The sequence below is a fragment of the Strigops habroptila genome, chromosome 5 (assembly GCF_004027225.2).
Source record: "Strigops habroptila isolate Jane chromosome 5, bStrHab1.2.pri, whole genome shotgun sequence".
NCBI lineage: Eukaryota > Metazoa > Chordata > Aves > Psittaciformes > Psittacidae > Strigops > Strigops habroptila.
In genome coordinates, this window is record NC_044281.2 from 72,729,479 (window position 1) to 72,742,460 (window position 12,982).

General features: G+C 37.9%; 1 protein-coding gene across 5 annotated transcripts in view; it reads left to right on the top strand.

The window, feature by feature from the left end:
- Nucleotides 1–12,982, top strand: part of VTI1A (vesicle transport through interaction with t-SNAREs 1A) — a 278,533-nt gene that overhangs the window by 2,269 nt on the left and 263,282 nt on the right. For all 5 annotated transcript variants that reach the window (XM_030488676.1, XM_030488674.1, XM_030488678.1 and 2 more), the window contains exons 2-3: nucleotides 6,139–6,197; nucleotides 11,485–11,595. In XM_030488676.1, coding sequence (XP_030344536.1) covers nucleotides 6,139–6,197; nucleotides 11,485–11,595 — 170 coding nt within the window. The remainder of the gene's footprint in view (nucleotides 1–6,138; nucleotides 6,198–11,484; nucleotides 11,596–12,982) is intronic.

Consider the following 12,982-nt stretch of genomic DNA (forward strand, 5'->3'; position numbering starts at 1 on the left):
CTGGCTCCTCTTCTTAATATCAGTAGTGCTACACTGATTTAGGGAAAGAGAGTAGAGATTTGATTTCCTAATTCTATTGATTTTGGAAGTCATCAGTGTTCAATAGTGGAAATATATTCCACTTAGTAGTAGTGGATTTCCATAATCCTCTCCTTGAAGCAGTTTCTCTTATTCACTTAAGGAGACTTTAGAGCTTAAATACAAGATGTTTAAAGAGCATGGTCTTAAACAGTGGCATAGCCTAGAAGCAGCAGGCTTTGAAATCATGATTCTTTTATGTGGCCATTAGAAGGTTGTTTTAGAATTTGCTGTCCTCTCAGAGGAGAAGGAACGCATGTTCCCTGTGGGACCAATAGTGTAGTACTGGGCTAAATGGCTTTAAGGTAAGACAATGGTTAACTTTTATTTTATTTTATTTTATTTTAGAGGTGGCTTGTCATACATGGTTTGGACTGACTTGCTTTATAGCTGCTTCTTGCACTGTACATTTGTGAGTGACTGTGTTGCTTCAGTTTTCAGGGCTCTTCTGTCTTTCATCAGCAAAAAAATCATGTATGACTTCGAAACAAATTGCAGTCTTAGCTAATAGAGGCATTTGACCATCTGGAAAAAACCCACCCCTAAACAATAAATCTCTTACTATGCTGAACACTTGCATCAGAAATATTTTAAATACACATTTTTCCCTTGTTTCTTAATAGGAATATTTGCAAGATCTTTGCTTCTTCATCACCAGAAGTTCCAGTTAGTTCTTGTGGAGATGGCTGGGAGAGCCTCAAAAAGAGGATGATGAGGTGGGAGGGGGACGTGAGGAGAGCTGCACGTGAGGTGGCAGTTTTCAGCAGCAGTGATTTGAGAGAGATTGCTGATGGCCTTCTTCCTCCACGCTGGAAGAAGCAGGATGAAAAGTGTAAGGACTTGTGCTACTTCCACATAATACAGAGAGATCTCCTGAAGTCTTAGTGACTGGTTTGTTTCCTTCTGCTACTGAAGATGGACCTGCTGTAACTTTCTGTGTTTAGTCAAATTGGAGAAATACTGGTTAATTGTTTTTGCAACATTCCTACATTCGGTGTTGTCAGGACTTGATGCTGTCTTGTGTTCTAGGAGGATGATGGCTCAACAAACATTCCTATTGTCACAAATGCAGAAGTAGTTCAGCAAGAAATGTAACAAAGGCACTCTGATACTACAGAAGCAATAAGCAGCAGGGACGATACAACGTCTTGGGAAGAAATGTCTTCTATTGAGGCAAACATCATCTGGAGAACTAAAGAAAGCGTTCTAAATAGAGAAATGACTTCTAAATAGATTTTCTGTGATGCTGCTGCTGGTTTTGAATAATGTTTTATTAATGTTCCTTGGTGTTTCAGAGAAACATCTGTCTTGTGCGTTATCCAAAAATTTATATAAATTTTGATTGCTTCATCTGAAAGAGAGTTTTATCAGCACGAATGGTGATACTTAGTCTTTTCCCAGCACAGTAGCCACTGGTTCATGATGGTTTAGACTTGAGCGCTATCATTCTTCTGATTCTCAATATCTGCATCTTCTATGGGGCAATCAAAGCACTGTATTTCAGTCTCTAACAGATTTAGCTGAAGAAAGTCCCTCCTTTAATTTTCTGTTGTACCCTTGTACTGGAGCATACTATTTCCGTTTCAGGTCTGGCTCATCATGTGGTGCCCCTTGAGCCCAGTTTTATAAGCGAAACACACGTATTGTTCCATTTGTCTCTGCCGTTGGGCAGTAACTTCTGGCATGAACACGTAAACCACTTCAGCCAACGCAGCGAAATCTGCAAGTGGTCTATGAACTGAAGCCCTTTGTTACTCAGTTTCTTCCTCAGCATGTACTAATAAAAAGAAGCAATTACACAAGCAGTGAGACTACTCAGTTTTAGTCCACTTTTTTTTTTAATCTCTTCATTGGTTGTGAGATCAAACCAGTGCTGTGTTATCTTTGTGCACTTGTAGGCAGATTTCTGCCTGTGTGTAACTGCCATATTTTGCGGGACAGAAGAGTGACTCATGCAAGGGCAAAGTTGAAAGAACTGAGGAGAATGTAGTAAAAGTTTGTTTCTTTTAAGGAATTGATAGAGATTTCTTTGCACACAATCCTTACCCGGAAGAAAAAACCACTTTCGTTTCCAGTCTTTATCCATATTTTGTGAATTTGACCAGTTAAAGAAAATACTGCATGTAGCTTGTATAATTTAGTTCATTCTACCTGGCAATGTGGAGACAAAAATACTATTCTAAATTTAGATGTATTTGAGGGAACATTGTTTTTTATTTTCTCTAAAAGATATAACCTTTTCTTAATTCAGAATTAATAATAAACACCCCTTTTATTTAATATGGTGGAAGTGTATTTAAGGAAATGATGAAGTAGTCAGATTGAAAACTGCTAAGACACAGTGGAATAATACAGTTAGCAGTATGAGGATCTTTAATTGGATTATAACTTGTTTGTCCTGATCCACTAGATTAGTGGCAGGCTTCTCTTATTCTGAGTAACTCTCTCTGACCTCATCTGCAGTCTCTGAGCAATATCCTGTGGATATTGTGCCCTCCTTTTTGCGGGGGTGCTGACTGTGAAGTAAGTTGTTCCTTAGCTTAACCGTGGCAGTAAACTGGAAGTAAATTATTTGGAAACCATTCCAGCAAGTGCTTTCTGATTGACAGTGTTGCACTATTTCATGTTTCTGTTGCATGGCCTGGAGGTATTGGCAGTCCTGCAGGCAAGTGGCTCCAGGCAGCATACTCCTACCAGGATTTTATGATGATGTGGCTAGAGGACAGCAAAACCAAGTGGGTGATACCTATACTTTGGTCAGCTTCCTTTTCCTTTCCAAAGCAACCCTGCAGGATCCTGCCACTCCTTCTTGCTCTGGGGAGTGCATGGTATTGTGTGCCCTGGAGGATCAGCAGCTGCAACAAGTTCAGCTGCTTTCCTGGAAATCCATGAAGATACCGCTCCAAAGCTGCAGTGCTGTGACATTGCCATGTGCCTTCTTACACATCTGTATTTGAGGGAGCAACAAAGGCCCATTTTCAGTAAGCCTCGCTCCCCACAGTTGCTCTGGTCACCAGCTGGGTGATTATATATTGATAAGCCTGAGATGATGTTAAAATACAACTCTAGAGTTGGGTGAAAGTTTAATTAACTAAAGAAGATCATTTGAGTATCTCCCCAGTTTCATGGGAGCGGTTTCAGACAGACATTGTGTACTAATGAGTTTTCTCTGCTAAAGATCTGTAGCTTAATATCTGTGTGGGTAGGTAAGACTTACTGGTCAGTGAAGTGCTAGGTGGTTCTTGTAATCACAAGTGCATACAGAACTTGTATGGCATGAAATATCTTCCCCAAAGCCGCAGTTTTATATCCCTAAATTTCAGGTTACTTAATGTGTATGGAAATTGTAATCTAGTAAAACTCAAGGAAATGCTGGAATTGCTATGGTAAATTTATTTTCTGCTGCTATATTTTTAAATTTTATTTCAGCTTCAATAAAATGGCATTTTACATTTTATCTTACATTGTTTTTCCTTTCATTCATCGTCATCTTGCCCTCTTCCAAATGAAGGGAAGAACAGGGAAGAACAGAAGGGATGCTGGGTAGGAGATTTGAAATGTATTGGCAAACAAGTGGCAGATTATCTTTTCTTTTGGGTTTAGTTGTGTTAAGAAGATAAATCATTAACAGTTAGATTTTCTTTTTTGTCTTGAGTGTCATCATGAGACCCCGGTGGGGAATAAAAACCTTGCTAACAGAGAATTAAAAGTGCTGCACAGAAATGAGCATTTCCTACATCTTCTCCTGTAGTAGAATCCCCCAGATGCGGCAGTGTGAATTTGAGGTTTGCAAGAAAGATGCTGGTTTTCCATGGCTTTAGCTTTGTAGAGAGGATTACTTGGTGAAACTGTGGGCCTCTTTCAAGGTAAAGAAAGGGAACTCTGGGAAGACTTGGAGGTGAGCTCTAACTTTTAATTTGTGCGGGTATTTAAGTGCTTCCTGCTCGCGTCACTGGCAGAGTTCTCTTTACTCGGAGAGATTCAGTGTTCTTCAAGATTTTATTCTAGCTGTGTTTTGCTAGAGTGTTTAGTTCTTTCTGCTGCCACCCAGAAACAAGCTTGATTTGTTCATATAGGATATAGCAGAGTCGAGCTTGAGACAATCTCAACTTCAGGTGAACCTTATCAGCACTGGACCACTCGCTTATCCAGTCCAATCTCAGAAGGACTCAAGGAGTTAGATGCCTGTCCAGCTGGCTATATCACATTCTTGGGCTTCTCTGAGAGGAATTTTCCCTCAGCAAAGGACCTCATACTGTAGTCTTAATTTTGGACTCTAAAGGGATTACCCACATGTCCTATTATACTATATCAGCTTTTTGAGTGATAACCCACTGCATGTGATTTATTCTTGTGAATCTGCCATGTGTGGGATGGTGTATCCTCAGAAGACAGCTGGTTATTTGCAAAGATGTCTATGTTATCTTAAAGGTGGAAAGATGATCCTGAACCTGATCCTCTCTTCAGGCAAAGCTCCAATGTATGTAACTGAAGAAGGATGGATCATGATGTTCATGTGTCCTTAAATTGAGTGTAGCATATTTTTGGTAAAAGAAGATAGATGGATAAGCCCAAGCTTTTAAGGAAGGCTGTTTTAAAGGTATGTTTTACTTTATGTGGCAAAAATTCGGGTTTTGGTTGCTATGCCAGTTCCTGCGTATGGCACTAAGTTTACTTGAAAATAAAGCATTTTGGCTTCTTGGAAGCTAAATTGTATACATTTAATAAAGGGTGTCTCTCTTGAAATTCAGTTGCTTCTGGCATGCAGAAGATCAAAGGAGATCATCAGATAGTCTCTTTGATCTTTAATGTGTCAATTCTAGGATACATGTGGAAGAGAAGCAGCAAAGGAATTCAGGCTAAAAAAGAAAACTGTGAAGTCTAAAGATACATAATAAAGTCTCTTGTGCTAACACAGACTTACCCATTGCAATCTCTGAGAAGCAATGACTGGAGGTACTTTTGTGCAACTCAGTTTTTATCTACTTCATCAGGCAAACCACCAGCACAGATGTCATGATGATCTTGGTTTCAAACAGTGGTTGCATATGAGAGTTTTGTTAACTTCATTGAGACAGTAAGTAGATTTACAGTCTGAAGGATGGAAGTGTGGCCATGAGAGGGGCACAGGTCGATGCAATTGGTAGTTTTGAAGCCCCTGAATGCCCAAAGTAATTAAGCGATGTGGGGACTTTATTATCTAGTGATTGAATATTCCTGAGAAGTCTTTCATGCTGTAACAAACCAAGTGGTCAAAAAAATTAGAATATTTGTGATGATGTGACCCTGAATCTCAGTTCTGAGTTCACATTGGATTCTCTGAGAATGGACGGTTAGAGGCAGGTTGAAAGTCAGACATGCTTTCTATAGCTGGCATAATAGACTAGTTGAGGAGCCTGGCTGATGATGATTGCTACATATAGCTTATAACTGAATTTATTTAATTTTTTTTCAAATTTTCATCTTTTGTTACTAATACACATTTTTTTACTGCTACTAGAAGACAGTGGTTTTCTTGTAGCTCCCATGGAGTTTCTTTTTCCCCCCCCTCTGTTGAAGCAAAAGAAACTGTTCTAGGCCCGGTGTAAGAGCAGGGGAATAGAAACCTCATTTTTCTTCAGTACCTGATTTCATTTTAAGTGGGATGCTTGGTTTTATGCAGCTCATATTTTGCAAATAAATAGGAAAAGCCTTTGTTCTTAAACCATAGTCTATTTTTTTTTTTCTGTGTGGCATAAGCATGTACCTTCTCATGCATTTGTACACATCAGCAAGTGCCTGCTGAGGCATAACTAACTCCTACACCTGGAGCAGCTGTAACTGCTTTTCTAACTAGCAAATGCTGTGTAACAAAGCAGAAGACTTCAAGGATTCTCCAGCCTCCTTTGTTTGGCTTTTTTTTAGTTAATTACTAATGCGGATATTACAATGAATGATGATGTCAGGCAGGATAAATCCCTCGAGTCAGTTTTAACTGAAACATCCAAGCTTTTGAAATGGTATATTTTTCTTTCATGGCAAGAGCACAATTATATTGTTATTTTCATGATTGTATTTCAGATGAGAAGAAGCAGATGGTTGCAAATATTGAGAAACAGCTCGAAGAAGCAAGAGAACTGGTACGTTCTGGCTATTCATATGTTAACTGTAAATTCCTAAGGAAAATAATAGGATCATTAGTGGTAACATTTAACACACACGATTCCCTAAAAATACTGAACAATAATAGAGAATGAAATCATATTTTTGAAATAGTTATTATTTGAATATATGGAATATCCAAGAGGAGTGTACCCTTTTTTAATTTTATGTGAAGTGGTTCAAGGTTTGGATTATTGCTGTAAGCTATTACAGGCTGGTACAAGCTTTCGGTTGTGGATTAGGCCTTTTACTTTAGGAATTGAATTAAATATTTACACATCTGGACTGTTGTTTGTTTGTTTTGTTTATTTTTTTCTGTAAGACAGATGCATCTACTTGATTTAAGCTGTCTGGTTGTCTTGTAGAGCAGTAGATCTTTCTTTTTTTTCTTCATTTAGCAAGTGAGGCATAAAGATATTTAGCTGTTTGAGGTCAAGGCGGCAATGGTAGTGTGGGTTACTGATCTGAGAAGAGTATATATGTTAACCAGGCATTACTAAGCGGTCCACACTGACAGAAGAAAACAATACGTGTTAAGCAATTGTGACTTTTTATTTTGTTCCCATTACAGCCTGTCATGTCCTCTATCTGGATGGAGTATAAAAGTTAGGTTTTGTAGTTGTGGAGTAACTGAGTGAAGGTGTTGGTGACAGCTGAGATTGACTTTTTGCCAATAGTTCCTTGCTTGGAGTTGCTTTTGTTTATTACTTGGAAATTAGTTTTCTCTATCTAGTATGAGAAATGTTACATGGCTGTTAGGGTAGGGAAAGGAAATCAGTTCTCCTAGCCCGAAAGTTTTAATAATTGAGCAAATTGAATCAATGATTTGTTTACGAACTAAACAGTAATATTAAATTTCACTTTTTTTAAGTGGCATAGGAAGAAAAAGATCTCTAGGGTGACATGGTGCAGTGGTGGACTTGGCAGTCCTGGTATAGTGGTTGGACTTGATGATCTTAAAGGTCTCTTTCAACCTAACTGATTCTATGATTCTAAGGTGTTTGTTGACATACCCGTTGCTTTTAGTTTAATAATTGAATTATTCTTGTTGACTTGAGCATTGGAATAGCATCCAGAAAAGCTGGATATTGGGATGATTCCCTGCAGGTTCACCCTGTGAGGATGCCAAGGCGCCTAACCTCTCTGATTTGATATTCTCAGTGGGAAACATGGTAAAATTACTGTCCCATCTCATGAGGATGTTCTGAAGATATGTGAAGGCCTTTTGGGCACTTTCATATTCAAACAGCAGAAAGTAAAAATCTAGAAATGTTTTCCATCTCCTTTTTAAAACTTGACATGGCAAAAAAGCATAGCAGTGCAGGGAAATTATAACATGGGTGGTCTGATGAAAAATCATTCAAATTGGTTTTCTACTCAAAGTAAGATTGGAAGGAGCAGAAATGGAGTTAATGGCTCATTAAGTCTCGCCTTATGTCAGAAAAAGATCATTTAAATTTGTTTTTATTAGAAGATTGAAAAGTAAATCCTGTATCTGTACTTTTATTCTAACGATGATCTTCATTTAATGTACTGGCTTTTCTTTCATGCTTTTGTATAAGATCTTGTTGCTAATGCTGCTAGGCAGGTGCTTAATTCAATTATGGGCTTTAAGCAATTACCTAACATGTTTGTGATTCATGTCAAAGCTTGGGTTTAAAAATCAATTTGAACAAACCTGCTAATAATGGAACTGATTAAAAATCCTCTTTAAACTAAAGGCTACAGTAGAAAATCAAAATAAACCTAATTCCTTGCTACTGATAGTTTTCATACATTGGTTTGTTTCATTGTTTTGAGTAGTGAAAGCTGGGTTTAGCTCATTTTGGTTTATTTCCTACTTGGCTAGGAAATAACACTCATATATCATAAATATTATTGCAGAGATAATTTATTTACATTGACTAAACATTGATTGTTTTAAAAGACTGTCTGCTTTGTTTGGGTAAAATCACTGGTGTAATTGATTTGATCTATGTGCAGAACTGACACCAAAATTTTCAGACTCCCAGGCTGCCTTTTCAAGCCAAAGCTGTTGAGTAAGATATCTCTGGAGAAATCCTGTCATTCTCCATCTGGTGTGGAGTATCTGAATGTTATTTTTACCAGGTTTTTAAAGAAAAGTGAATATTGTGATAACCTCAGAGAAGTTATCTGAGGATAAAATCTAGCATGTGCTAGAAGAGCTGGATGGAATTAGCATTTTTAAGTGAAATTCTACTTTTAAGAAGAAAAAACTGTGTGCTATTTGCCTTTGTTTTATGAGGGACACATCACAAAATTGCTTTGTTGCAAATGCTAGGTTATTCTTATTTAGACACTTGGCTTTTTTTTAGTATAGCTCTCTGTTTTTGTTCCAAGACTTTGGAATCAGAATAAAATAGCAAAGCTTAGAAGTTTTATAAAATACCTTCCAGATAAATAGAATACTGTATTATAAAATAGAAACCGTCCAGAGCGATTTCATGTGGAAAAGTTCCTGCAGGAGGGGGAGACTTATTTTGGGGATCTCAGTGGACAACATCAGCAGCACTGCCTTAGTTTGTTGTAGTTTTGAATGGAAATACTACTGGCTGCTCTGCTTTATGCTGTATTTGGTGGAGTGTATTGGGTGTTGTTAGGAGCAAACCTACTAGGTTAAACCCCTGAGGAGCCTTAAGGATTGGCCTGGTTTATGAATGTGGGCAAAATTTAGGTGCCAAAATGCTCAGCTTCACCACAGTGGTGGTGGTGTGGTTTAACCGCAGCTGGCAACTAAGCCCTGCACAGCCACTTGCATACTCTCTCCCCAATGGGATGGGGGAGAGAATCAGAAAAGTAAAAGTGAGAAAACTCGTGGGTTGAGATAAAGACAATTTAATAGATAAAGCAAAAGCCTTGCACCCAAGCAAAGCAAAACATGGAAGTCGTTCACTGCTTCCCATCAAAGGCAGGTGTTCAGCCATCTCCAAGACAGCAGGCCTCCATCACATGTAACAGTTACTTGGGAAGGCAAACACCATCGCTCCAAACATCCTCCCTTTCTTCTTCTTCCTCCAGATCACATGCTGACCATGATGCCATATGGTGTGGGATATCTCTTGGGTCAGTTGGGGTTGGCTGTCCCCTTCCCAGCTTCTTGTGCACCCCCAGCCTGTTCGCTAGTGGGGTGAGGAGCAGAAAACGCCTTGATTCTGTGTAAGCACTCCTCAGGAATAACGAAAACATCCCTGAATTATCAATGCTGTTTTCAGCACAAATCCAAAACACAGCCCCATACCAGCTACTGTGGAGAAAATTAACTCTATCCCAGCCAAAACCAGCACAGGTGGCAAGTTTGAACATAAGCGGTAACAGAAGTTTGAGCTTGTATGTTTTCCGAAGAAAAATGGAGCTTCTGCAGATGTGTTGAGGTTTAAGTGCCAGGTTATTTTTAGCTTTAAGTAGAATTTAGTGCTCTTCTTGTTTTTAAATGAAAAAAGAAAAGATTTTATCACCAGTAATATAAGTCCTGAAAGTGAAGATGCATGAAATTAGGTTGCATTTAGGTTCACACCTGCTTGCAGCACTATCTTCTGCATGTCTTCATGTGGAATTTTATCAGCCCAGCCAGAAAATATACCCATTTAATCTCATGATGGAATGAGATTAAATGAGGGCTGTTGTTTAGCCTAAATAAGCATGCTTCATCGTTGTTTCTTGGATATTGCACTCTCTGATACTGACTCTTCAGAATGAACTTTTTGGGTTTCACAGTGGTCTGATTTTTGCTACAAATTCTGTATTCACTGGGAGATGGTTACATTTTTATATAGTAGATAAGAATTGAGACTTCATTAAAATATCCCGACCTTGCACATATAATTATATATATATATGAGGAATGTTTTCGGAGTTTATAGAACATTTGAGTTCAAATATGTTGAGATTAAATTGATAAGAAATAAGTCAATTCCAGCAACTGGTTTAATTTATAATACCGCTTTGGAAAGTTAAGCCTGAGTCAAAGAACTGAATAGAACTAGAAATTGCTTTGTATGTTTCAATTCATTACTGAGTATTTAATTAAAGTCTGCTTTACAGTTTATTATTGAATATCATTTTGTATAATCAGAATAGATCAGGCGGAATGACTTTTGAGTATCTGGTAATTCCATTGATTAAATTCAGATGCTTTTCTTATGATACAAGGATGAAATTTCAAAGTGTAAGCAAGCGATTACATAGGAATAAACTGTAGCTGTCCCTTGTGAAGACTGTAACCAGTAGCTTGGGATCCTAATTGAAAGACGTTTCTGTTCCAATTGCTCAACTGAGATCAGTAGGAGGTGAGTAAATATTGTTTCAGGTGCCTACAGCAACCAAGGAGAGGTGTTCTTTTATCTTTTTTAAGTAAGTTGGAAAGATTTTAAAAGGCAGGTAAGGGATTCTTCAGCTCTGCAAAACAGAATTCCTGAATAGGCAGCACCATGTAGAGGAGGCTCCATGACCCAGTGGGCAGGTAATTAGCAGGCAGCTCAGTCCTGGTTTATAACTTCATTTGATTTTCTGTACCTCTGTACCATATTTTTGTGTTTCAGGCCCCTTAGTATTCTGCATGGCAAGAATAAATAGAAGAGGTTTTGAAAAATAGAATATATCTCTGACGTTTTAATGCATTCAACTGTATAAAATTTCATAAATAGCATTGTCATTAAATTCTGAAATTCAGCTGTTTAATATACCTACGTACAGATTTGGGATGTAGATTTAGGCAGTCAGTTCAGGCATTGTAATTCTGTTGAGTAAACAATATTTAGAAGAACAAGAATTACCTTGTTAAACATAGAGGCTGGTGGTCCATAAAACTTTAAACTTGTAAATATATGCAAACACATATAGACACATGTATATGTGTATATATATACACACATATGTATGTATAAATAAATAAAACACCTTTTTCAGCCAAGGGTTTCTAATACCACACTGCTAGGTGGAAGTAGGCTTTCTTCTGAACTGTGCTTCTTTGCAGGAAGCTATTTAACCTCAGTTGTACTATTTGCTTGTAATAATATGTATTTATCATATTTGGAATTGAAATCCAGAAATGTTTGACTGGAATCATTCCTTCTCAGTGTTAGTAATATTAATTCTGTCACTAGTTTGTTGACTTAAGGCTGTATAAAGATTTTGATACATTGTTTATATATTGAAGAATAAACAACATTTCTTGGTAAAGAAGGCATATTTAGGTAAACTCATCCTTGCTTTCGATTGACATATCTCTTCATTTTCACTTGCTAGCTTGAGCAAATGGAACTTGAAGTTCGAGAGATCCCACCTCAAAGCCGAGGAATGTACAGCAGTCGAATGAGAAGCTACAAACAAGAAATGGGAAAACTTGAAGCTGACTTCGTGAGTTTTTAACATATTACATAAAGAACGCATCTATGAGAATTTTTAAAATATAATAAGGCAGTTATTCAGGCAACTGAGAGGGTATTTTTGACTGCTGTGAGAGATGAGTTCTGCGTGTATCTTGCTGTATTTATGGACCGATGAAAACCAAACTGGGGAAGAGAAACTTTTCCTTTTGTCTCATACCAATATTCAAGTTGCTAGCGTTCTGTTCCTTTACCTGAATCTGAATTGTTTCTGTGCCATTAAACATTGTGAGTGTTCATGCGGTAGGCAGAGCAGTCAGTTTTTAATCAAATTTCTCAAGGAATGACTGGTAGAACATCAGAATTAATACTTAAATTGTAATGTAAGTATACGCTGAGTAGAAAATAATGGTTCTTTTAAGACAGCTTGTGGTAATGTGTGCAGTAACATGAAAAACAATATAATCTCCAATCCGTGCAATTTTTGAATGTAATTTATCGTATGTACACTTCATTTGTTAGTCTTTGTGATTTCTTTTCCATTGCACTTAGATTCTTCTTGGCTTTTGTACAAATTGGTTATAAATACTACATTTTTTCAAGTAATGGATGCAAACTAACAAGATTCCTTTGTCTAGGGGCTTCTGCTACAGTTATCAGTCCTTTTTGTGATTAGGATTTGCGTGGAATAGATTTACATAGAGACAAAACTGTTTCCTGTAAAATCCTGAAAAAGTTCAAAGGGATTGCAAAGTGCAGGAAAATGCTATGTTAATTGGCAGCAGCTCAGCTCCTTCAGGGTAGGGAGAAAGAAATAACTGGTAGCACTGGCGAACTGTGAATTTTCTCAGTTTGCTGGCAGCAGTTTATTCCTTCAGGGAAGGGGACTCAGTGTTTATACCTGCAGCCAGAAAATCCAGCTGGCTGTCACTCCTCTGTGCTTCTGCCAAGTTGAGGAGTCGCACAAAAATGTATTAGTTAGAAGATGGTTGCAGGTTTGTGAAGTTGGAGGAATGTTAGGATAAATAGACTTGCCTCAAAATTTTGAGACAATCTCATGCCATTTCGCTGCAGGGATTGTTTATGGTCCTGCTGGCTAAACAGTGGCTTCCAAGAGAGCAATTCCTGCACCAGTAGTGAATGCTCTTTATCTTCTCAGATGTGGGAGAATTCACTGTCATCATGTATTTGTTGCTGGCCTATTTCTCTATGTAGGCAGACAGGGGAATTGGTACTTCTCTATTCCCAGGCAATAGGGAATGGGAGAGTTCAGAGCTGGACACTTATAGATGAGGAGAAATGAGTGTGTGTGGAAGAAATGCATCAGAGCACTAGGAGTTATGTGAACGAAAGCACATAAGTGGGCATTCAGAGCAAAGGAGCAAAAACAACATGAGAAAGAGGAAGGAAAAGATCAT